Source organism: Erpetoichthys calabaricus, chromosome 1, assembly GCF_900747795.2.
Source record: "Erpetoichthys calabaricus chromosome 1, fErpCal1.3, whole genome shotgun sequence".
NCBI classification, from domain to species: Eukaryota; Metazoa; Chordata; class Cladistia; order Polypteriformes; family Polypteridae; genus Erpetoichthys; species Erpetoichthys calabaricus.
In genome coordinates, this window is record NC_041394.2 from 309,184,824 (window position 1) to 309,208,163 (window position 23,340).

Genomic DNA, 23,340 nt, shown 5'->3' on the forward strand with positions numbered 1-23,340 from the left:
GTGGTGTCCATCTGGAATCAGCATTGAAGCTGCTGCTCTTTGTAATGTGCAGAAATAATCTAGATAAGAATATAAAAACAACCTGCAGACTATACCACAGTACAGCACATGCAACGGCGGATATTCTGGATTAAACTGAATCATTGCACGGGGATTTGGACAGACTAGAGTCTTGGGCAGATTTGTGGCAAATGAAATTTAATGTAAACAAATGTAAAGTATTACGTGTAGGAAGTAGATCTGAATACACAATGGGAAGTCTGAAACTTGAAAGTGCCCCTTATGAGGACTTAGGAGTAATAGTGGACTCATCACTATCTACATCAAGAAAGTGTACAGAAGCAATGAAGAAGGCTAATAGGTTGTGAGATTATACTGTATAGTACGATGTGTGGAGTACAAATCCAAAGAGGTGCTTAAGCTGTATATGTAATACACTGGCAAGGCCTCATCATGTACAATTTTGGTGTCCATATTTAAAGAAAACATAGCAATGCTAGAAGAACAACTAGACTGACTCCAGGACTGAGAAGTATCTGCTATAAAAAAGACTGAAACATTTTAACCGTTTTACTTTAAGCAAATGGCAGTTAAGATGTGTCATGATTGAACTATGTAAAAGTATGAAGGGAATTAGTATAGTGGATCCTGGCTGTTACTTTAGAATAAATTCTTCAACAAGGACACAGATTTTAAGGGAAGATTGCGCTCGAACATTATAACATTTTTCTTCACTCATGGAATACATTAATAAGTAGGATTGTGGAGAGTATGAATTTAGGAACTTTCTGAACTTAACTCAGTGTTATTTTGAAAGAATTATTGTAATAGAATTGATGAGCTTTGTTGGGATGAAAAACATGCTTTCATTAAAATGGTTGTAATACACATTCAGTAATATAATTGTTTATATCTTCCTTAAAATTTTCTTGTCTTGTAAGGATTGCAGTCATGTATCATGTTGAAGGTGCACTATAATGTGATTTCATAGGTATATGCAAAATTTAAAAAATAAAATTATTTCCGTTAAAACGCAGACTGCAACCACATATTTATTAAAGGATACTGTATACCATACATTTATAAATATTAATTGTAATAAAATAAAGCATAAACATACAAAATATTGATATGAAAATACATCTCCTTGTGAGTAGTTTTTAAAGTATTAATATCTTTAAAATTTCTCATAATCTTCTGGTTATCCAATTTCCAATTTGCTCTTTCATTTCAGTATCAGGTATGGCATAAGGCAGGAACTGGCCCTGGACAAGGTGCCAGGTAGTGATGAGAGAACTCCACAGTGTTAACTTCACCTCAAGTTCAGAGAAAGTACTTGCGAATATCGCTGAACTTGATGAAATATATTAAAGTCAACTAGATTTGACTGGATTATAATGGTGCAGTCATCTTTACAGTGTCTCTGAGGGCTAGGGAAACATCTGCCAACTATATGGGACCGATTATTGTGGCCAAAAAGGTGACATGAGCTGTGTAGCAGCAGTGCCAACCACTGCACCACTGTATCTCCCTGATATCAAAGAAGAAAGAATGAGTCTGAGACATGCAATCATATATTCCATCAAAACAAAATGGAAATACCGAAAACAGAGTCAAAAATTAGAATAAATATGTAGGTCTTCTAAATGGGGAAAATTCAAAGTGGCATGTCAGGATTGAAGCTGCATACTTTTTTGAAGTCGCACTGAAGATCCATGGTAATGCTTTGCACTTTTTTTTCTATCAAAAAGATACAAACGTCTTGTAAATAGCAATACCGCTTTTGTTATTATTATTATTATTGCATAGAGTCTCCTGTGTTTGAGGGGAGGAAGGGTGCCGCCTCCCTCAAGGTTTGTTTTTTATTTCCATGTGGCCAATTATGCATGCATAGGGCAAATGCCTCCTTTTTTTATGTTGACGTGGAACTCGAAGAGTGACCTGCACATTTGGTGACAAGCAGAGATAACTCTTTTTGCTGTGTATATTTCATAAAAATAAAACTTTTACTTGTTCCAGAGAGTCTGTAATGCAAATGATCAGCATAATATATATACCTGGGTGGCGTTCCTGTCCAATTTTGGCTGTTATAGCTCTAGGAGATGTTGCACTGGCCTTTCAAAGCATTATAGGCCACTGGGAAAAAATATTCTCCTAAACTGGTTGAATTATCAGTAAACAATTTGACAAACAAGGGTGAGTGCAAACACAGCAAATTCACTGCAAATAATGCTTTGGCAAAACTCGCTGATCAATACTAGTGCCAGTCCATTACAGAGTACACTCACCCACAAAATGTCAATTGACAGTTGCCAAATACCCTACCCTATGTCTCTTTGCAATGCAAGAGTAAAACCTACAGAGGTGAGAAGAGAACATACAATTCAACACAGATAGTGATCAGGCCTGGGATTTGAACCCTGGAGATATGACACATCACGGTTAACACTGCACTATGTACTAAAATGGCCTACATCTTGATGATACAGTATTCAGCTTTTCACTGTTGCTGTTAATGTTATTATTTAACTCTCTTAATCAAGGTCAGGATCATGGAGATTAAGAAAATTATAAAATTTGATTTCTGGTAATCCTACTATTATCACTTATATAACTCCTTATTGGGCTGTGCAGGGATTGAAAATGGGTGAATGGTGGAATATTGTTACTAATAAAACATTACTGAGTTGAATGGATTATTTTAGCTGTATCATAAAGAGCTAGGTGACAGTTCTACTGTGTGAACATGTTCAACTACAAAAGTTAAATAAACACATACTTTAGAATTAACATTTACATTGCAGACTGTTGCAATGTGCATTTCATGGTGACTCATCCAAAGTGTACTTTATACATTTAGTTCCTGTCATTCTCTTTCTGCCCTTAAATCCTTTGTTTTAATTAAGAAACAAAGAATACAAAAGGGAGGTTTAAAGTAAACTGCTCCAACCTCAGTGTCTGACAGACCACAGGATATCATAAGCCCGTAATTGTGTTGCTGCCATGGTCTCTTGCTGATCTTGTGGTACTTGTTTACAGCACATTTTCAGTTTACAGGTAACCCTGAATGGCATATTTGCAGACATGGATTATAAAAAGCAAAGGTTGGAATTGTTCGCTGAAAGCAGTTACAGTATATTGGTAATTAGTTATTTATATCACAACTCATGAGCTTCTGTAAAGTAATTTGGAAAAGAATAATGAAGACCCTAGTTAAAAACATGGAACATACTCTATCAGAAAACTCTTTCAAATATGATAATTTTTTATACAGTTAATCATCAGTGATGTAAATACATTTGTTAAGACATTTTTCAAGAAACATAAGACAAAGTAAATTATAATAGAAGAGAGTAAACAAGAATTGTTTTTCATTCAAAGCTGCTCACCTGCCTATATTGTCTCATGGTGTGTCCTATCCAATGTTCATGGCAAATGTGAGAGTGCAGCTTTCAAATCACAAATGAAATGTCCAAAGACTTAAAAGCTGTAGATCAGGTCAATTAAAATTGTAAACTATCACTATCTGGCCAGAGTATGCAAGTATTAGTGACCACAATATGTATAGGTAGGTCATGAAAGCTAGATACATTGTAGGCTTTACACTGCATTCACATGCTATCACACAGACGTTAAATCCAAAATTCTATATGAACGTCCTTCGAACTCAGAGATACAAGTCAGACATATTGTAGAAAACAAAGCTACTCTATTACCTGAGTGATGTAAATCTTTCACCTCAGTCAAAAAATATAACCCAGTGTGACCAGATAGGAGCTGCCACTGAGCCCTAAGCTCCAAACACACCAACAAAAATACAGGTCCTGGGTTCAATAAAGATTTTATTTTCATAAATACCTCTCACAAGCTTCTCTCAAATGTTACACAAGCACTAAATACAAACAATTGTCTTCTTCCCCTCTTTGTCTTTCCACTACTTCAGGTGAGCTTTGTTCCCTTCCACCTAACTCTGAGGAGGAGGAATGGCTTCCTTTATACTGGACCTGGGAGTATTGTTGGTGCTGCCACATTGCATCCAGGAAGCACTTCCAGGTCAGCAAGAACATCCCTAAAAGGCGGAAACCTCCTCCTCACAGCTCCCTCTGGTGAGACCCAGCAGGGCTGCCCATTGGAATTCCAATTCCCATGAAGCCCTGCAGGAGTGTACATGGCAGACCCATCAGAGAGCTGCTGCCACCTGTCAGACTGGGGCAGTCTCCTTCCATCCTTCTGTTAAACTGTCCTCTCAGCCAGGTAAGGAGCCTTGAACCATCCCAGCTGGGATGCCAGTCCATGCTTGGTGTCCACGACACCAGTCAGGCAGAAATGCCATTCATGTGGTTGAATTAGTGAAACACATTTAATATGTTTAGTTACTCTTTATTATTACAAAAAAATTGTTTATCTTTAATTACTTTTTTTCAGACCAAGTAACAAATATGACCTTGCGTTTCTTGGAATAGTCTGACCAAAAATTCATATGAGCACAATAAAGTGAGAAAGTGAAGCTTCACAAGTCGGAGCTCCAAAAGCTGTGATAGCATAATAAATACAGCATTAGACATTTATTAAATTAATTCTGTTACTTTTTGTATAAAAAAGATGAAACCCATTGAATTTACTTAAATTAACGTATGCAGATTGGAGTTGAATTTTTCTTTTCACTATCACCAGCTGTTCCCAAATGTGATATATTTTTTTACTGTTACTAAGCATTAGGGACTCTTACTAAGGATTAGGGACTTCTCCACTGCCCGGCTCAGGATAAAGCAGGTTCAGAAGATGGATGGATTGTACAGGGATTTATACTAGACTGACACAGTATCTCCACACTTCATCCAGATGAAAGTTACAACTCGACAAAGTGTTTCTCATTACCATCGGTAAACAAGTAGGAACTAACCAACCCTTTAGGAAGGAGACAGAAATCCACACATATCCACTGTGGTGTAGCGGGTCCACAGCTCAAGTCTACAGGGCCACTTTTTAAATAAATAGTCGCTGCACTCGCGGCTTAGAGAGGGGGCGTGGCAGTGTGGCGGAGCAGTTCCCAGGGTGATGCGTGATGCGGATGGGTCCTCACTTAAGTGCACAGGTGAGGAGTCGTCCGCATCCGTAACTGGTACTGGGAGCTGCTAATTGCCACATCTGATCCACGTCCCCGTAATAAATAGAAGCGAGGCGGCTATAGGAGAGGAGAAAAAAAAGAAAAAGGAAGAGAGTGAGAAAGAATGGGAGGTTAAGGCTGGAGAAGTGGGGAGCCGGTGCGAGCGAGCGAGCGAGCGACAGCAGGCTCGCTTGAGCAAAGGCAGGCAGGTGGTAGGAGATATCCGGAGGAGTGTGGCCAACTCTCGGAGGGGGAAGATTGAAGCGGTCGCTCCAGCTGAGTAATTGGGAGTAGCTGGAGTGACCGGCAGTGAAGTCGACTGACCGTTGATGATAGCGGCAGTCGTGGTGGCTTTGGGCGTGTTGTGCCCCAGCGTGAGTGCCCTGGCCGCTGGGAGAAGAAACCCAAGTCTCGGTCCAGCTGGAGCCCGATGTAGCTGGCGATCGGAGTGCTACCAGACCAGTATTGAAGAAGCTGCATATGCTGGTAGAGCAACTCCCCTGTTGCGGGGCCCGGAAGGGAAAAGCAGGGGAGTTGCCGGGTTAAAAAAGGATGCACTGGGATTTGTGTTTTAAAAGACTGCTTCCAGCTATTATTTTAGCCTTGTTGTTTTTAAAGGATTTCTTCATTGTGTTTTTAACCTCCACAATTCACTCGTTTTATCGGATTATTTATTTAATGACTTATATTTGATGCACTGCACTTTACTATTTATTTGGTCACTCTGATTTTTGTTGTTTTTAATAAAAGCACTTTGCACTTTTGCACCATCCCCTTTGCTTCATTGTTGTGCCTCACTGTCCAGCTCATCGGTGACATTACCGACAGTGTCGGGTTCAGAGCTCCCAGAAGTCAGACGGGAGCATGGAGCAGAACCCGCATTGTCACATCCACAGTCACTTACATAGTGCCAATTTAGAGTAACCAACTAAACTAATCTGCACATCTTTGGGATGTGGCTGGAAAACTAGATGCCAGAAGAATGTGTAACGTGTATGCAGGGAGTTTCCAAGATAAGACGCTGAAGCAATGAGGCAGCAGCCATTAACACTGAGACACTGTATTTAATACTGTATATTGTGAAGATATGGTCTCCTGTCTGTTTTAGACAACAACAGGTTAAATGGGCCCATGCCTTTCCTTAGACACCACACAATAACTCTGAATGATGATAAAGCCGCTGAAACATCAATGCAATGGTTTTCTATAAAAAAGCTTGCACAAAAAGACTGAAATCAATTTTATTTTTTTTTTTCAGAGGTCTGAAAATAAATTCCCCAAGTGCATCAGGCGCCGCCTTCTGAAAAAAAGCCAGAGGAGGATTCTCAGCAGAGGTAGAGGCCCCACAGCCCTACATTGGATTAAACAGGCATCTTAATGTTATGGCAACTAAGTACTTTGTATTTTAAGAAATTTTTTGTCAGAATATATCATCAATTCACCATTGACAAAGTTTTTTGTGCCATCTGTGGGAATTTACAAGCAATGCATTTTACTGGTATTTGGATAACAAAATGCAATGCTTCTGTATCCTCTTAGACAGTGGAATAATTTTTTAGAATGCATTATTCCTACATTTCTGTAGATGATCAGTTTCAGAAAACAAGCCTTTCACACTTGTAAGGAATGCTTATGACAACATAAGGAAACTGAAGGCAATACATTTTATGATCGATTCTTGTTATTATTTTTCCTGGGTTAAAGACATATTCACGTTCACCTTGTCTGGTCGCAGTCTGTTTCATATAAAAAAAGAACATACTGAACCACGCACACATCTAAAACTGTTTAGCCAAGGTGAAAAATAGCACCATAAAGTAATAGCAACGGAAATGTAGTAATTTACCAGCAAACCTAATACTGTATAGATGTAGGATGGCATGGTAACACTGCTGCTTCGTGGATCTAGAATTCTGGGTTTGAATCTTGAACCTGGTCTATTCATGCAAAGTTTACATGTTGACTTGGAATGAAAATGGGTGTTCATCCCTTATCCCTAAACACATACAAGCTAGGTGAATCGGCAATATCAAATTAGTGTGTGTTGTGAGTATGAATGGGTGTGTAGCTTTAAGTGTCTAAAAATTACAACTTATTTGTCTAAATGCTGAGAAATACCATAGCCTGATTTAGGGTTTAAGAAGCCCAAAACAAAGCACATGTTGTTATTTCTGCAGCATATAAAGCGACACCTACAGTATATGGGCACAGACTGATGCATACAGAAATAACAATACTGAGCAATGAATGGACTATTTTGTTCAGCTAAAAAGTTAAAAAAATCAATAACTAAATAAATAAACATACTTATACAAAGTCGAAAATGACTCTTCAATAGCTTTGTCTACCACTGCATGCAGCTGCCAAGGATACCAGTAAGGAAGAAAGCCGGAGATGTGGTTATTGGAGCTTGCTATAGGCTGTCAAATTCTGATATGCTAGATAACAGCATTATTTAATCAAATTAGACATATGTGCAACAAAGAGGACTTAGTGGTCATGGGTGATTTTAACTTTCCAAACATTGATTGGGAAGCCCCTATCAGGAATACAAAAGAGGAAATGAAAATGGTGTGAATGGCAAAGGACTGGTTTTTCACCCAGGTTGTCTCAAGCCCAACAAATAATGGCTCCTGTCTGGATCTCATCTTTTTAAACAACAGAAACAGAGAAATAAGAACAGAAGGTATTGATACTTTAAGCAACAGTCATCACAACATGGTAAAATTTAACATTATCTTTGAAAACACACAAATGTACACCAACACGAAGATTTTTTTTAACTTGAGGAAAGTGAATTTTATGGGGAGGAGGAAGTATCTACAAAACAGAGAATGAGTACAGAAAAACTCAGCAAATATAAATGATAGTTGGTGTCACTAAAAAATAAGCCAAAATGGATAAATTATTAGAAAAGTAAAACTGAAAAGATCAAGGTACAAGAACATTTTTAAAAAGCCAGATAATTCTGAGGAATACCGGAAACTACTGCAAGAGATCAAAAAAAGCATTTGCAATGTCAAAAGAGAAGCTGAAATAAAAACTGCTAGTGATGCCAAGATAAACAGCAAGCAATGTTTTCAGTACTACTCTAGTAAAGAGTTGATAAAAGAGAGTTTCAGAAACCTTTGGGAAACAAATGGAGAAATAACTGAAAATGAAAAGGAAATAACAAACGAACTGAACAAATATTTCACCCAAGCACTTCTAAAGGACAAAACAAATGTAATGCTTCATGCTAAGTAAAAACAAACTCTGAGTTCATAGATTTTTAAATTGTAGAGTCAGATGTGCTTCAAGCCCTCAATACGCTGAAAACTAATAACAACCCTGGCCCTGATGGAATCTTATTAATTGTACTGAAAGAAATGAAAGACGACATCTATAAACCCTTATTAGACATATTTCAATAATCACTTCAGAAAGGAGAAGTACCGGAAAGTTGCAAATGTGACTCCAATCTTCAAGAAAGGAGACAGAATGGATCCTAGTAATTACAGACCAATTAATCATGCTTCTTTGCCACGCAAAATTATGGAAACTATTATAAGAAATAAATTAGAAAATCACCTAAAAGAAAATAATATTTTAAATAGCAACCAGCATAGGTTTATTAAAGGAAGGTCCTGCCAAACCATTCTTTTTGATTTTTTTAAATAAGCAATCGGGATAGTTGACAAAAACAAAGTGAACAAAATACTTTACCTAGACTTTCAAAAAGCCTTTGATACACTCCCAGACCAAAGATTAATTCTGAAAATAGAAACTGTAGGCATCAGCGGTAACTTACAAAATTGGATCTCTAGTTGGTTAACCGGCAGGAGACAAAGAGTACAGATAACAGGAGAATGTTCCAGTGGAGTGGTGTCCCTCAGGTGTGTCTTGGACTATTATTTTTTCTGATTTAGATTAATGACATTGATTATGATTTAGTTAGTAAACTTGTGAAATTTACAGATGACACTAAAATTGGAAGGATGGAAGACACTGACAAGCCAGCAAAAAGAATTCAAAAAGATCTGGATAGCCTTCAGAGCTGGGTCAACACTTGGAAAATGTAGTTTAATGTAGAAAAGTACAAAGTTCACTGCTTGGGCAAAAAAGGAACATTAATTATAAATATAAGATTAGAGATGCTGTCATACAGGAGGCAATCTCTGAAAAGAATTGAGGGGTTTATGTTGACACAACATTTTCATTGACTAAGCAAGGTACAAAAGCAATTAAATATGCAAATTAAGATAATATTATGTCATATAAACTGCTGAATTTAAGTCAAAGGTCATTGTGCTCAAATTATAAAATGCACTAGTACATCTGGAGTATTGTCTGCAGTTCTGGTCACCACAGTACAAGAAAGACATAGCAGCACTTGAAGCTGTGCAGAGGAGAGCAATGAAATGCACCCCAGGACTGAAGAACATGTCCTACTCTGACTCAGAGAATTAAATCTGTTTAGTGTCGAGCAGAAGAGACTGTGTAGGGACCTAATCCAGGTATTAAAAATCCTCAAAGGAGTTAAAAAAGTAGATCCAGCAACATTCTTTCTGTTTAATAGTGAATCACGTACTTGAGGATATCAGTGGAAATTAAGGGGAAGTGCATTCAAAACTGAAGCCAGAAAGCACTTATTTATTCAAAGAGTTGTGGGACTCTGGAACAAACTACTGAGTCATATAGTTGAAGCGGAAACCTTGACAACCTTTAAAAAGAATCTGAATAAGACATTGGGACAGCTTAGCTATTAGCTAATCAAACAGGCTTGAAAGACTGAATGGTCTCCTCTTGTTTGTCAAATTTCTTTTATTCTTATGTATCAAAATGTTTCCATTGATGCATAGTCTAGATAGCCAAACATTTTATTGTAGAAAAAGTAAAACTAAGGCTGATGCATGATATTTACTTGAGAAATATGGGAAATAAATCTCTACAGCAATCATGAACAAAACAAAATTTAGTGTACAGGAAAATCCAGGAGAAATTAATCAAGAAAGGTTCCTATTGGCAGGAGTTTATATATATTCCACACATCTATGGACAGGCTCGGCAGTGTTCATATTGTAGAAGAGAAAGCCATACTAGTAACTATTACAGTATGTTAAACTGATATCCCAGCGTCAACTACAATACAAGAAAAAGGTGGAGGTCAGATGAAGTCCAGTAGATTAACTAGTGGAAGCTATCATGAAACAGATGGAAACCTGCTGAATGTTACAAGGGGCAGGAAACATGGGAGTAATGAAGGGTGCCTAAATCTTTAATTACAAAAGACAATAATACCTGAGGGCAGAAGAGGGGGACTTTGAGAAGATGGCACGGGGATTTTCTAAAGCCACTTTTAACCGTGAAAGTGATTTTAGGAATTGTTCTGAAAACAATTCCATTGTGGGGTTTAAATGCTGCCATCAAGCTCAGTCAAGTTATGAATGGATCTCCTGTGCACAGCTTTCTTTGGGTGACTTTGGATAGCTGAACAATGTGTTGAAAGAACTGGGCGAAATGCATATATTATGTATGGGATGATATCATTTTTAATTAGACCATTTTTTTGTAAATTCATATATTTCATGTGATAAATCTTAACACTAACATATCATAAGTATGAATTTGTTATCTCTAGAATTATTTTTGTCTATACTTGGTTATTTTTTGCGATTCTTATCATTTTTTTAAACATGATGTTATTTTGGCTTCATTTTGAATTCTTTTCTTATGAATTCAGCCTTATTGGTGATGGTAACCATGTTTGCTGCTGGTCTCTCTATCTGGTTTGGCTGTTACATATATCATGATGTGATGTAACGGTAAATTTGTTGTCAAAGCTGTGGATAAAAACTGACAAATTTCAAATCCTTGGATAGCAAATTGTTACTTAGGGAAAGAATCATTAGATAGCCAGAGCCTTTGCTTTATTTTAAGATTTGTTTCTCCTGATTTGGTTGGGTTAATTGGTATTTCCCTTCTTAGTTTGGTGTTTGGCCTTCATTTTGATAATTCTAGGAGATCTCCCTTAATACCACATTTCCATTTCTTGAACATACAGTCTTACTGTCACCTTGCCGAAAGTAACCTCTGAACTATTTCAAGTTTTAGCTGATCCAGTGTTTGCATTGTGCTGAGAAACAAGTGACCAATGAAAAATTATATTTTTCTTTTTTAACCCAGTACAGTACGGGTTCTACAGAGAATTCTCACAAATAATTGGTCACTAGGATTAAAAAAGTTAAAGATTAAGTCACTCTTTCCAACAAAAGTTGCTTTAGGCATCTAATCATCTAATGCCCTGTTAGAAATCTACATTTCAGCAGGAAAATTACCAAAATAATTCAGAAAATAAATCTCAGTTAAATCCAAGTTCACATTTGAATCCATAAAAATTATTTATGACAACTCTAGATTAACAAATGTTCAAAGCAGGAAACCTTAAAGAAGTAATTAGTGGGAGTAGGAATTAATGGAGCAAAAGTATTATGAGGTACTGTATTTATTAAGTTAAGAGTTGAAAGTGATTATATGGAATTAAAGGTAATTTCCAGTGCAGGTCATTTTACATATAGTAGAAATACAACTGCAGAATGTTTGGGGGACACTGTCTCTCAAAAAGAATTTTCTACCTCTACAGACATATGAAAACGGCTGCTGACCTATGAAATAAATCAGCTCTATATCTATCTGAAGGAATGTAAACATACATTTGTTAAATTCAAGAGACTGAAAAACACTTTTATGTGCTTAACTGTTTCTTCCAGAATGGTTTATGTCTCCAATCCAGTGCAATGTTATACAGAAGAGTCAATGAGATTTACAGTACATTGACAGCAGTTTCACTTTGGAGTTTGTTGTGCTTCCATTAGATACCCACACACCTGTTTTCCATCAGACTTTTTTGGCTATCTTGATTAAACAGCCATTTAATAAGCAGTTAAATTAACTTTATACAAAGATAAACCGTAACTCTTCCTTGATGATCTTCTTCAAAAGCCTAAGAATGTATTCCAACTCGTTATTTCATCTCCTCTTGTTTGCCTATGAAACCCAATAGACTACTTTCATCTTACAAATTGTGAGGTAACTTTGTGAAGGTTGCATACATTTTAAGAGTTCTGCAAGTGTGATTGAATTTGGCCTCCAAGATTTATTTCTTTCAGTTGGTGACCAAAAACATGTCAGAGTTGGAAAAGTACCCCCAGGTACTTCACAAATGACACATGGTCTGTGGTGCCATAGGACTGATAATACAGTGGTAAACGCTGCTAACTCCAGAACCCTAGGTATGAATCTCATTCTTAATCAGTTTGTGTAGAGTTTACACATATCTGTGTGCAAAGTATTCCAAATTGCTTTCTGCATCCCTATAGATGTAGTCATTTTTTAGAATTTCAAAATGTTACTTGCGTGAGTGTGAGAGTAAATGTAAAAGTGTGTGTGCGTAAGTGAGTGAGTCTTGTGTACTGTCCGGGTTTGATCCTGTCTTGATCTGGTACTTCTGGCATAGACTTTAGCCAGCTTTACTCTAAATTGAGTAGAGAAGATTATACACCTTTTTAATTATCAATAATTTGTGTGAGAGTAAATGTAAAAGTGTGTGTGCGTAAGTGAGTGAGTCTTGTGTACTGTCCGGGTTTGATCCTGTCTTGATCTGGTACTTCTGGCATAGACTTTAGCCAGCTTTACTCTAAATTGAGTAGAGAAGATTATACACTTTTTTAATTATCAATAATTTGTTTATTATGATGGACGTTCAAAAAGTTTCTGCACTTTTATATTTTTGTTGCAAACGGTAAAGACAAGAGAAGTAGTAATTGGTTATGTCTGAGAGTGTCAGTGACTGGGAAAATTGCATCGCAAAGGAAGTTGACTATGTAGAAAAGTGATGTAATTTGTTTTTGAAATTCTTAACAAATAGAGTTAAAAAAAAGTACGGAAACTTTTTAAATGTCCCTCGTATATAATATGTTTAGTTTGTGATTGATTGTATTATCTCAGACTGCAAGATCATGTTATTACAAATTCCATCTATCCATTCATTTTTTATCCTGTTTTTCCTATACATGATTACCAGGAGCCTGAACCTATCCCAGAAATTTCTGAAGGGGTATCTGCCTACCTGTTCATTTCAATTACAGTAGTTCCCATTAATATGGCCAATCATCTTAAAAACAGTTCTCGGAAATGATCATGGGGAGAATATTTACAATCAACACACCACTCTGGCATCATGGTGCCTGCATTGCCATCCCTGCCATATTATAATGGGTAGCACGGGAGAGAAAGCCAAGCTCTTCTGTTTTCTCAGAATGCATTATTTTTGTCAACATCAAATTAATATTTACAATATGTAGAACCTACTGTACCTTAGTGAGCACACAGTCCAGCCTAAAGCCATCATACATAAGATTAACCAGAGGGAAGGCCAATGTGACCACTCTCTGTGGCTGTGAACTAAATGTGAAGGTCAGGAAACAAATGGCTGGATGGCATTTTTTATTATAAAGTGTAAGAAGTAATTGTGTTTTGCTGTGATATAGGATAATAATTATTATGGTTATGTTTGATGGATTTCTTTATTTAAAAACCACTGTGACAATCAATGGAATTGAAAACAGCTTGAGAAGTCATTGTCGGATCAGACCACCCAACTAGAAGCCTCAAAAAGAGTAGGGTTTAATTTACTGTGCTCATGGCCATAAATTGAGCTTCTTTTAAGATATAAATATTAGGGGTGAATGGTAGAGCCTGGCATGTGTGTAATAAGGCACATCATGTTTTAATTTAGTTTGTGCTTTTCAAAGATGATATTCAGAAGAAATATTAATAGTGTTTCACTTTATTCTTCATACATGATTAAATATGTTTTATATAATTCTGTCTTTTTTTGATAAATGATTTTTAAAATAATGAAAAGCTGTTTTAGTCCTTGTCCTTGTACTGAAAATTTAAAGATGACAGATGAGTACAAACAGCTGAGTCAGCAGAAATTAAGCTATGGTTATATTTTTGATACTAAGAATAAGATAGACAGATAGATAGTGATAAAGCATAGCCTAAACATATTGTAGATATAAAATTATAGATAAATATGTAGAAAGAAAGATAAAAATATTGTTATTTTCTTAAAGAAAGAATATAAAAAGGCAGACATTTTGCTTTAATTGGGCCAGCACAGATAATGAAGTGTTCCTGCTTAAGAATATACAAAGACCTCTGAAAATTTGCATTTTAAAATACGATATGTATGAATTTGAACAACAGCTTTGATTTAAATTTTGACATCAAACAAGTCTTTAATATAAACAGTGGGAATCTGTTCTATGAAATTGGGCAGTCATCAACAATTGTGCAATAACACTTTAAAACAATTTCAAACCTGCCCTGTTTGTAGGTCACACATTTTTTATCCCATACTACATAATAACACTAAAGGTTTCATTAGAATGGGGAAGATGTGATTCTTATGGAGAGTCTGTAACTATAGATTTCATTTAACTATAGATTTCATAAACTCTTACTTTACCTATACAGCATAGTGCATGTACAGTATATGTCAAATACCCTGGAGTTAAAGTAGTGTTTGAGAAAAACACACAAAGTGGGGATAGGAAAATGGAAGTTATAAAAGTATAAACCAAATACAAGAAAAGCAAACCCTACCTGTCCTACTGGGCTTCATGCACTGAGTGTTGTCCAATACTACCTGCCTGAAGTGGCTAGCTTACTTGCTCACCATCTCCAGACGTTTAGACTGAAAAGGCCCCAAATGGACTATCATACATAACCCAATCTTTCTTCTTCTTCTTCTTCCTTTCTTTCTCATTCTGTGTACTCAGTTGCACCAGGTTGCCACGATGGGCCATCACGCTACGTTTACTTCAGGAACACTCTTCGAAAGTCATAAACAGGTTCCACCATAACTCATTCTAGTTGCCCGTGGAACCTCTGCCTCATTAGTCACAAACTTCTAGTTAAAGGGTCAATCATTAATTTCAGGTTCTAGGCAGCATTTTAGGTGCTTTGACTCTGTAATTCAGTATAATGTGTGGCCACTTCATTTATGTAGAAACTCTCTGCTGCCACCCAGTGGTCTGTGAAAGTTCTCCAGGTCTTCTTACAGTATGTTGCCTGGAGTTTACTGCCCAAGTAGTAGTAGTAGTAGATGGGCACTCTAATTACCAGTGTGTGAGATCTTCCTTTGAAGTATAAACCCTGATGTAGTTGCCATCATCTGGTTATGTCTCTCAATGACAAACTAAAAAGACTGACACATTTGGAAGAGGGGTAGTTCATTATTTCCCTCACAAGAAGCAGGGGCTCTATATAAGAGATAACACTCTGAGAACTCTTGAAGGAGGATTAGTGCTAAGAAAGGGGATTGATCTTTCTTCAGTTAGCCTGTGTCTGACAAATAATATATATATACCGTATATATATTAACTGTATATTATATATATATATAAACTATATATATATATACAGTATATATATATATATACATTATATATACATACATACAGTACATACTGTACATACTCCACATTTATATTGATCTGTCATCCCTTCATACATTTCCCAATCTGCTTTCATCAAATAACTAGGCACAGAGCCTATCACTGGACCAATTTAGAGTTAACAATTGACCTACTGTATTATGCACATCTTTTAGTGTGGCTGTTCCACCAGAATGCACTAACTGCACCAACCTGAAGTAAATATGCTTTTGTTAAGACATATTTTCTCAGTTATATTATTTCTAGAAGACTGCTTTTATAGATTCTTTTTACCTCTGAATCTGAATTTCCTCAGTTGTTTCATTTCCTACATTGTGGCAGTGTTAAATGTATCATAATTGGGCTTCTTAAAATTGTACCAGTGAAAGTGTGGGTATTTGTGTGGGGGGCTTTTGCGTGAACTGGCTCCCCACCCAAGTTATATTACTGTATTTTAACTGATGATGCCAGACCTGAACAGGATTAATCAAGCTTTAGATTGTTATATTATGTACAGCTTACTTTTAAAAATATACATTAGTAAGAATAGTTGCACTTTTTTTCATTTTATATTTAAAAACTGTTTTAAATAACTGAAAGGCTTTTTCTAGTAAAATTTGAACTCTTATAAAAAGGCAGCGATATTCTGCCATCTAGTGGCATCTGTCAACATTACTGCTCATCACATTCCCTCTATCCTCCAGTTTTCAAAAACAAAGGACATGTGAAATGCCGCCCTATCCTAATGCCAAGCATATTACCTTGTAAAAAGTTTTAGCTCTTCTAAAGCCCACATAAAAAAGTAAACCCTTATTGAAAATCACATAGTTTTCAAAGTCAGCCCTGTCTGAATATTCCTTTTGCATTAATTATTGCAATGCGTTTTCAGACATTCTTGCATTTTGTGGTTATGGAAAAGGCTCAGTTAGTAGATTGGCCGCTATAAATTGGCCCTATTAAGCATGTGTATGTGTATTTGGCATTGGACTTATGCCCTTTCTATTGCTGATTCCTGCTTTGTACCTGATGCCGCTGGCTAGGCTCCTTCTTTGATATAAAACTATATAATAATTTAAAGCAAGGCACTATTTAGTGAATATGGATTGACATTGAATTGACTGCCACTGATTTAAATGTTACAAAACTGATACTGCTTCTTTAACTAATAGCTTTAAGCAAGATCTACAAACATTTGAATTTTTTACAACTGGCACACCAGCAGGATACACTATTTGCTTTGGTTCACGCAGCAAGCCATAGCAGAAGACTAAACCAATCTCCTTTGATATAAGGCTCAACACCCTAGCTACTAAGCCACATGCTATCCTTATCCCAAATGTCCATATTGGTTACTAAAGCTATCTTGTGTTAATGGCATTTTTTAAGTGAACATTAGTCTTGACAGAAACAAAATTTGTTGCTAAGATCCTCTTCTACTGAAGAATCGTCCTGGGACCTGATACTTTTTCTGATTTTTATCAGTGACATAGCTTCCAGTGTACCTAGTAAACGTGAAATTCTCAGATGATACTAAAATTGGAGAAATGGCAGATTCTCTTTCTCATGGCTGAGGGATGATTTGATTTGAATTTAGTTTTGTTAAGGTTGACTTGATAGTATGGAATGTTGTATGCTTTTAAGAAATTCAATAAAAAATAAAAAAAAAAACACTTGGACAGGCTTCAGAACTGGGTGAACATTTGGAAAATGCAGTTTAATGTAGGAAAGTCAAAATGCTACATGTGAGCAGCAATTATAAATAAAAGATTGGAGACACTGATCTGCAGTAAGCAACTTCTGAAGAATGTTTAAGGGTCTAGGTTGTGACATTGTGCTCAGACTATATAATGCACTAGTGAGATTGCATCTGCAAATACTGTGTGGATTTCTGGTCACCACACTACAAAAATGACATAGCAGCACTTGAGAAACTGTGCAGAGGACAGCAACCAAGTGCATCCTTGATTAAGGTCACGTCATACTGTGACAGACTCAGAGAATTAAACTTTTTTAGTCTAAAGCAGTTGACACTGTGTGGAGCTAATCCAACTTTTCAAGCTTCTCAAAGGCATTGATAAAGTCAATCCATCTGAATTCTTTCAACTTATGCTCAAACTATATAATGCATTCATAAGTCCCCATCTGTAGCACTGTGTACCATACAAGAAAGACATAGCAGCACTTGAAGCTGTGCAGTGGAGAGGAACCAAGTGCATCCCAGGACTTAAAGACATGCCCTACTATACCAGACTCAGAGAGTTAAACCTGTTTAGAGGAGACTTCGTAGGGACCTAATCCAGGTTTTCAGAATCCACAAAGGTATTGATAAAGTAGATCCAGCAACATTCTCTCAGTTTAATAGTGCATCGCATACATGAGGACACCAGTGGAGGTTAAGGGGAAGTGCATTTATGATTGAAGCAAAAAAGCAATTCTTTATGCAAAGAGTTGTGGGAATCTGGAACAATCTAAAGAGACATGGACTTGAAGCAGAAACCTTGAGAACTTTTAAGAAAGATCGGGATGAGATATTAAGACAGCTTAGCTATTAGCTAAACAAATGAGCTTGATAGACTGACTTCATTTGTTCAATTTCTTAAGTTCTAATTGGAGGCCACCTCTAAATATCTTCCATTAAACAATTACCTGTAGGTTAGAGATCCCCACAGCAGAAATCATTCCAAACATAACCATTAACATTCCTCCAATGACAGGGTTGGGAATAGTGATGAAAACTGCCCCTAGTTTTCCAAACAGGCCAATGCACAACATTAAAATTCCAGCTGACTGAAGAACAAGTCGACTTCCAACCTATGTGAAGACAAATGCAGGAAAAGTTTATGATTGGTACAAAAATAACTATTGATTTACATTGTGCAGGTCGTATGTCTGGTCTAAATTACCATAAACAGGGAGTTAGGAGGATGCATTTCTGCAGCTGGAGATGTTGCTTCTTGGAGATGCACTGTGGTGCTAGTTACAAAAACGTGAAAGGTCCCATAAGATCTGCACAAACCATCTGCCCTGGCTTGACTACTGGCACTGCTCTACTGAGAACTGCTCTAATGTTAAAAGCAATAAATAGTTCTTTCAAAAATAAAATAAAAGATGTTGTCATTCTTGAGAACTAAAAAAAAATTAAATCAAAAAATGAACTTTTCTGAGTTCTGAAGTTTGTTGTTTTAAACCAGAGGGCGTAACCATTATCTTTGTTAGGAAAGAATACTACAATAGAATAACACCAAGAAGAAGACTGAGCTGAAACAAAATAGCAAGAATCAAACCCACAAAACCAAAAAGAAGACTTTCTAAGAGCACTTGTTCACTGAATCTGTACAAGGAACTGAAGTTCACACTGTGATTAGAAGGTGAGATTTCATCATGTGAAAAACCACTGCGTCTAGAAGGTGAACATTCATCACAAAAAATTCAAACTTGGTGAGCATTACCCACTCGAAAGAGCACTGCGAATAGAAGACAAATTTTCACCACAAAAAAAATCAAACCTTGGAAATTCCCTGTGAATGGTAAGTCAGATTTCACTAAATAAAAAAGTACTAGGTCTGGCAAACTTTTGTCACAAACAAAATAAACTCTCAAAATAAATTCTCAGTGACTAGAAGGTGTGTATTCACCACTCAGGAAAGAACTGTGACTGGAAGTCAAGGTGCCACCACAATAATCCAAACCTCCTGGTACCAAATTCAAGACTCAAAAAATTATTTTGCTCTAGAGATGTTCTGCCAGAAAAATCAAGAGTCATAAAAGTATTTTTCTATTAAGACTCCAAAATTTCTGACCAAAAGAGCTCCAGTTGCTGCACTAGAATTTATTACCAAGCCTTCATGTTGTGAGCCCTTAGCAACTATGAAGTGACCCTATTTTAATAATAATAATAATAATAATGCATTTTATTTATAGGGCACTTTACATTAGTAGTAAATCTCAAACTGCTACATAAAAAGTTTAAACAAAGGCAAAGCAAGATAAAAACAGAGATAAAACAACAATAATTAGTAGCATTCTTGTTAATAAGCTTTCCTAAATAGAAAAGTCTTTAGCTGTTTTTCAAAACAGCCCACAATCTGCTGTGTTCTCAGGCTCTCTGGTAGGGCATTCCAAAGCCGTGGAGCAGCGGCTGCAAAGACTCAGTCTCCCATTGTACAATGGCAAAGGTGGTAGGCATTTGCAAAACGGAAGTTTCTTGTAGTGGATTGTAATATAAGGAGTTCCTTAAGATATAGTGGAGCATTTCCATGGATACATTGGTGACTAAGCAGACAAAGTTTGTGTTCAACACGGAGATGGATAGGGAGCCAATGAAGTGACTGAAGGATTGGTGAAATGTGTTCATATTTCTGCACCCTCATCAGGATTCTTGCAGCACTATTTTCTGGTTTTATCATTTTTTATGCTCTATTCATGGGCATTTTGAGCTAACCCTAGGAAAGCTTAAATAGAGTTAGTTTTTGTCTTCTGCACAATGCTGAAAGAACAGATGCCAACTCCATGACCCTCTAATAGAAATGGTGGATTTAGAAAATGAGATGTGTGAACTGTAGATTTTTCAACTGGATTTTGGCTAACATTTCAAAGATTTTAGCCAAATTTTGCTTCCTGTATTAGAAACAAAAGGCAATATTACAACAAGTTGAAAGAAGAAACAAAACAAAACTATACCTTTGTAATTCCTAGCGCTGCAATATTTTGACTGTAGGATGTGGTTCCATTCCCTGTTCCAAAGATGCCTGCCACCACACATCCAATGCCTTCGATTCCTACTGCACGATTTATGGCGTGAAATGGTGGTACTGGGGCTCCCGAAAGTCGGGCACATGCATAATAATCGCCAACTGATTCTAGAGTTGAGGCTAGAACTCCAGACATCATGCCAAGCACAGAAGATAAGCTCACTGTTGGAAGACCCCACTGACCTACAATTAAGAGTATTAAATTACAATTATAAATTCAAACTGATATACTCCAAAGTTTTTTCCATTACTAGTTTGAGCTGCTTTGACAGATAACTAACAATACTCATCAATATGAAATACCAATTTACTTCAATAATTAATAATTTAATAAACGTTTCAGAGATATTCTTGACTAGCAATGAGTGAACCCTTATGAATTTGCCATACCTAGGAAAGGTATGAAGTTTTTTTTAAAAAACACGTGGGGTGCAAATCAGGTAGGAGTAACAATTGGGTAGTGACTTCACACATGCATATATATGCCACAAATTATTCACGCATCTGCAAAGTGGAACGTGCAGCACTATGAAGTGTGAGGTGGAGTATATTTACAGTACACAAGCATGACAATTATGAGCATGCATGACACAAATCAGTCAGGTATCACAGATCAGGTATTGAAGTCCCCTTCCAGAACTGGCTGCTACAGTTCTGTAAAGTCAAGCTGGCCTCACAAAGCATCATGGGGAGCTAGGAAAAAAATGTTCACCTAAGCTGGCCCCATGGTAAATTTTCATGGGAAAGTTTAGCTAACAATGTCACTGGTAAACCCTCAAAATTTGTTGTAAAAGGGTCTTGGCAAATTTTGCCAATCAACACTAGTCTTGACTATTAATATAAACTATGTGGATTTCACATTAGAAGAAAATACACACATGAACAGTGGAACAATATTCCAATTTTAGAAAATATAATTCTGTAATGAGAAGTCAAGTAAAACAACACCTTTTATTGGCTAACTATAAAGATTACAATTTGCAAGCTTTTGAGGCCACTCAGAGCCCTTGTTCAGGCAAGTTGTAATACAGCGACTGAAATTCCCTGTGTTTATCGAGAAACTGATACAGCATTGAAAGACCTTTAAGTGAGATATCTCAGATGTAAAAAATTAATAGACCTCTCTAGGGTAAGATTCATTTAGTAAGAGAGGAGAATAATTTATAGTCAAGATCTTTGGATAACATAACTGTTCAACAAAGTCTTCTGAGGTTTTTGATAAGTTTTTCACATAATATGGATCTGTTGTCTGGGTTAGTCATAGAGATGTAAACAATCCTCATATCAGGTTATAAAAGTTTAGTTTAGTGCTATGTGTCTAATCAGATTACATTTTTGAAAACCAACAATATACTCTATTAAGAGAACTTTGAATGCACTGTTGAGCCTTGAAGTTACACCGCAGTGATTTTATCATTGTCTTGCACATATTTTGAGAGATTAGCACAGCATGAAGATAATAGTTGATCAAAGATGCATCATTCACGTATTTTTGAATGTTTCCACTAGGTAAACAACTGCATAAGATTACTATATGGTGCCTCTGCAAAACCACTTTACCACTTTAGGTATACATTTCACAATACATTTTTACTTTTAAAATATAAGTGCAGTAACACAGTGTTCTTCTCATCTACAAAGTTTCTGCAGTATTCACAACAGAGATTCATGGAACCAGAAACATTCTCTGAAATTTGCTAATGTAAATTCTTCTAGACCTTCTGGGGTCACTGGTTTTTGTTGAATGATATATGTTTTCATAATTGAAGATAACTAAATCCCGTTGTAATAGTATTGAACACTAATACAGAGTTTTACTGACTTTTTCTTGTATCATCTCCATCTGCTTCAACTCTGGGATTTTTTTCTTCAATTTCATTTGCATGTTGTACTTCACTTAATTGTTTTCTGCACGATACTTCATTGGTTACATTTGTTCTCTTGTACACTTTACTACAGCTTCTTTTTCTACTTTTTCCTTTTGCTATTCAGGCAATTTATTTTGTTGAGTTTGATGCATTACTATGGAAGCTCTGAACTGCACAGTGAAAAAAAATTTGGGATAACCCTTATCTTGTACGTACGTGAAAATATCTTGTACATACGAGATACTTTCACGTTCGTACAACATACTTTCATGTACGTACGAGATGTTTTCACGTACGTACGAGATACTTTCACGTACGTACGACATGTTTTCACGTATGTACGAGATAAAGTTACATTAAAATATTACAAAAGTGCGCTTCGGGGCTACCTAATTATGCCTTTACCAAGGCTTTGGCGCTTCAGTTTGACGTCACTTCCAGCTCTTGTAGCGCGGTGATATAAAAAAGCAGACGGATCTCTGCTTTACTTTTAAAGATCGCTGTTCGTTTTGCATAGTGCAACGGATGACCCAGTGTGCCGGTGGATTTGACTAGGATATTCAAGTTTGGCATTTTTACAAGCGTATATTTCTTATCTGAAAACAGCGGGAGGTAAAGTGGCCCGATTTTGGATTTAACTCTTTAGATGCACGTTAAATCCCACAGTTCATTGGTGTAGATAAGCGATCGAGTGTGCCAGGTTTACCAGTGCATTAAAATAGTGAACCCACATTGGACTGCATAAACTTCACATGTACTCAATACGTGAAATATGAATTCCTTTCGTAACTTGTGTGAATAAGAAGCTGCGAGCTAGTAAGTAGATGGCTAACTAATGTCATTTCCTTTTACTATAAATTAGTGCAGTGGTTAGTGGTGCTGCTTCGCGGATTTAACAATCTGGGCTTGAATGCATAGCCTGCTTTTATAAACTTGCCAATATCTATTTCTGTGGACTCTAACTGTGTGAGGAAAACATCAGACTGTTCAGTGATATGTCCTGTTTCCAGAAAATGATGTACAGTAACACGCGATGGCATTTGGTGCTCATCTGAATGTATGAGGAGCACACGCAGTATTGGCCGGTGCGACCTTAAAGCACCTGGTGCACAGGCTATAGTAAGTGGTGG

The 23,340-nt window shown here is 36.6% G+C and overlaps 1 protein-coding gene across 1 annotated transcript in view; it reads right to left on the reverse strand.

Moving 5' to 3' along the window:
* si:dkey-106n21.1 (solute carrier family 23 member 2) overlaps window positions 1–23,340 on the reverse strand; it is a 122,059-nt gene that overhangs the window by 51,282 nt on the left and 47,437 nt on the right. Inside the window, exons 9-10 of the mRNA XM_051931166.1 lie at window positions 20,272–20,525; window positions 18,238–18,402 (exon numbers count right to left, since the gene is read on the reverse strand). Of these exons, the coding sequence (XP_051787126.1) occupies window positions 18,238–18,402; window positions 20,272–20,525 (419 nt within the window). The remainder of the gene's footprint in view (window positions 1–18,237; window positions 18,403–20,271; window positions 20,526–23,340) is intronic.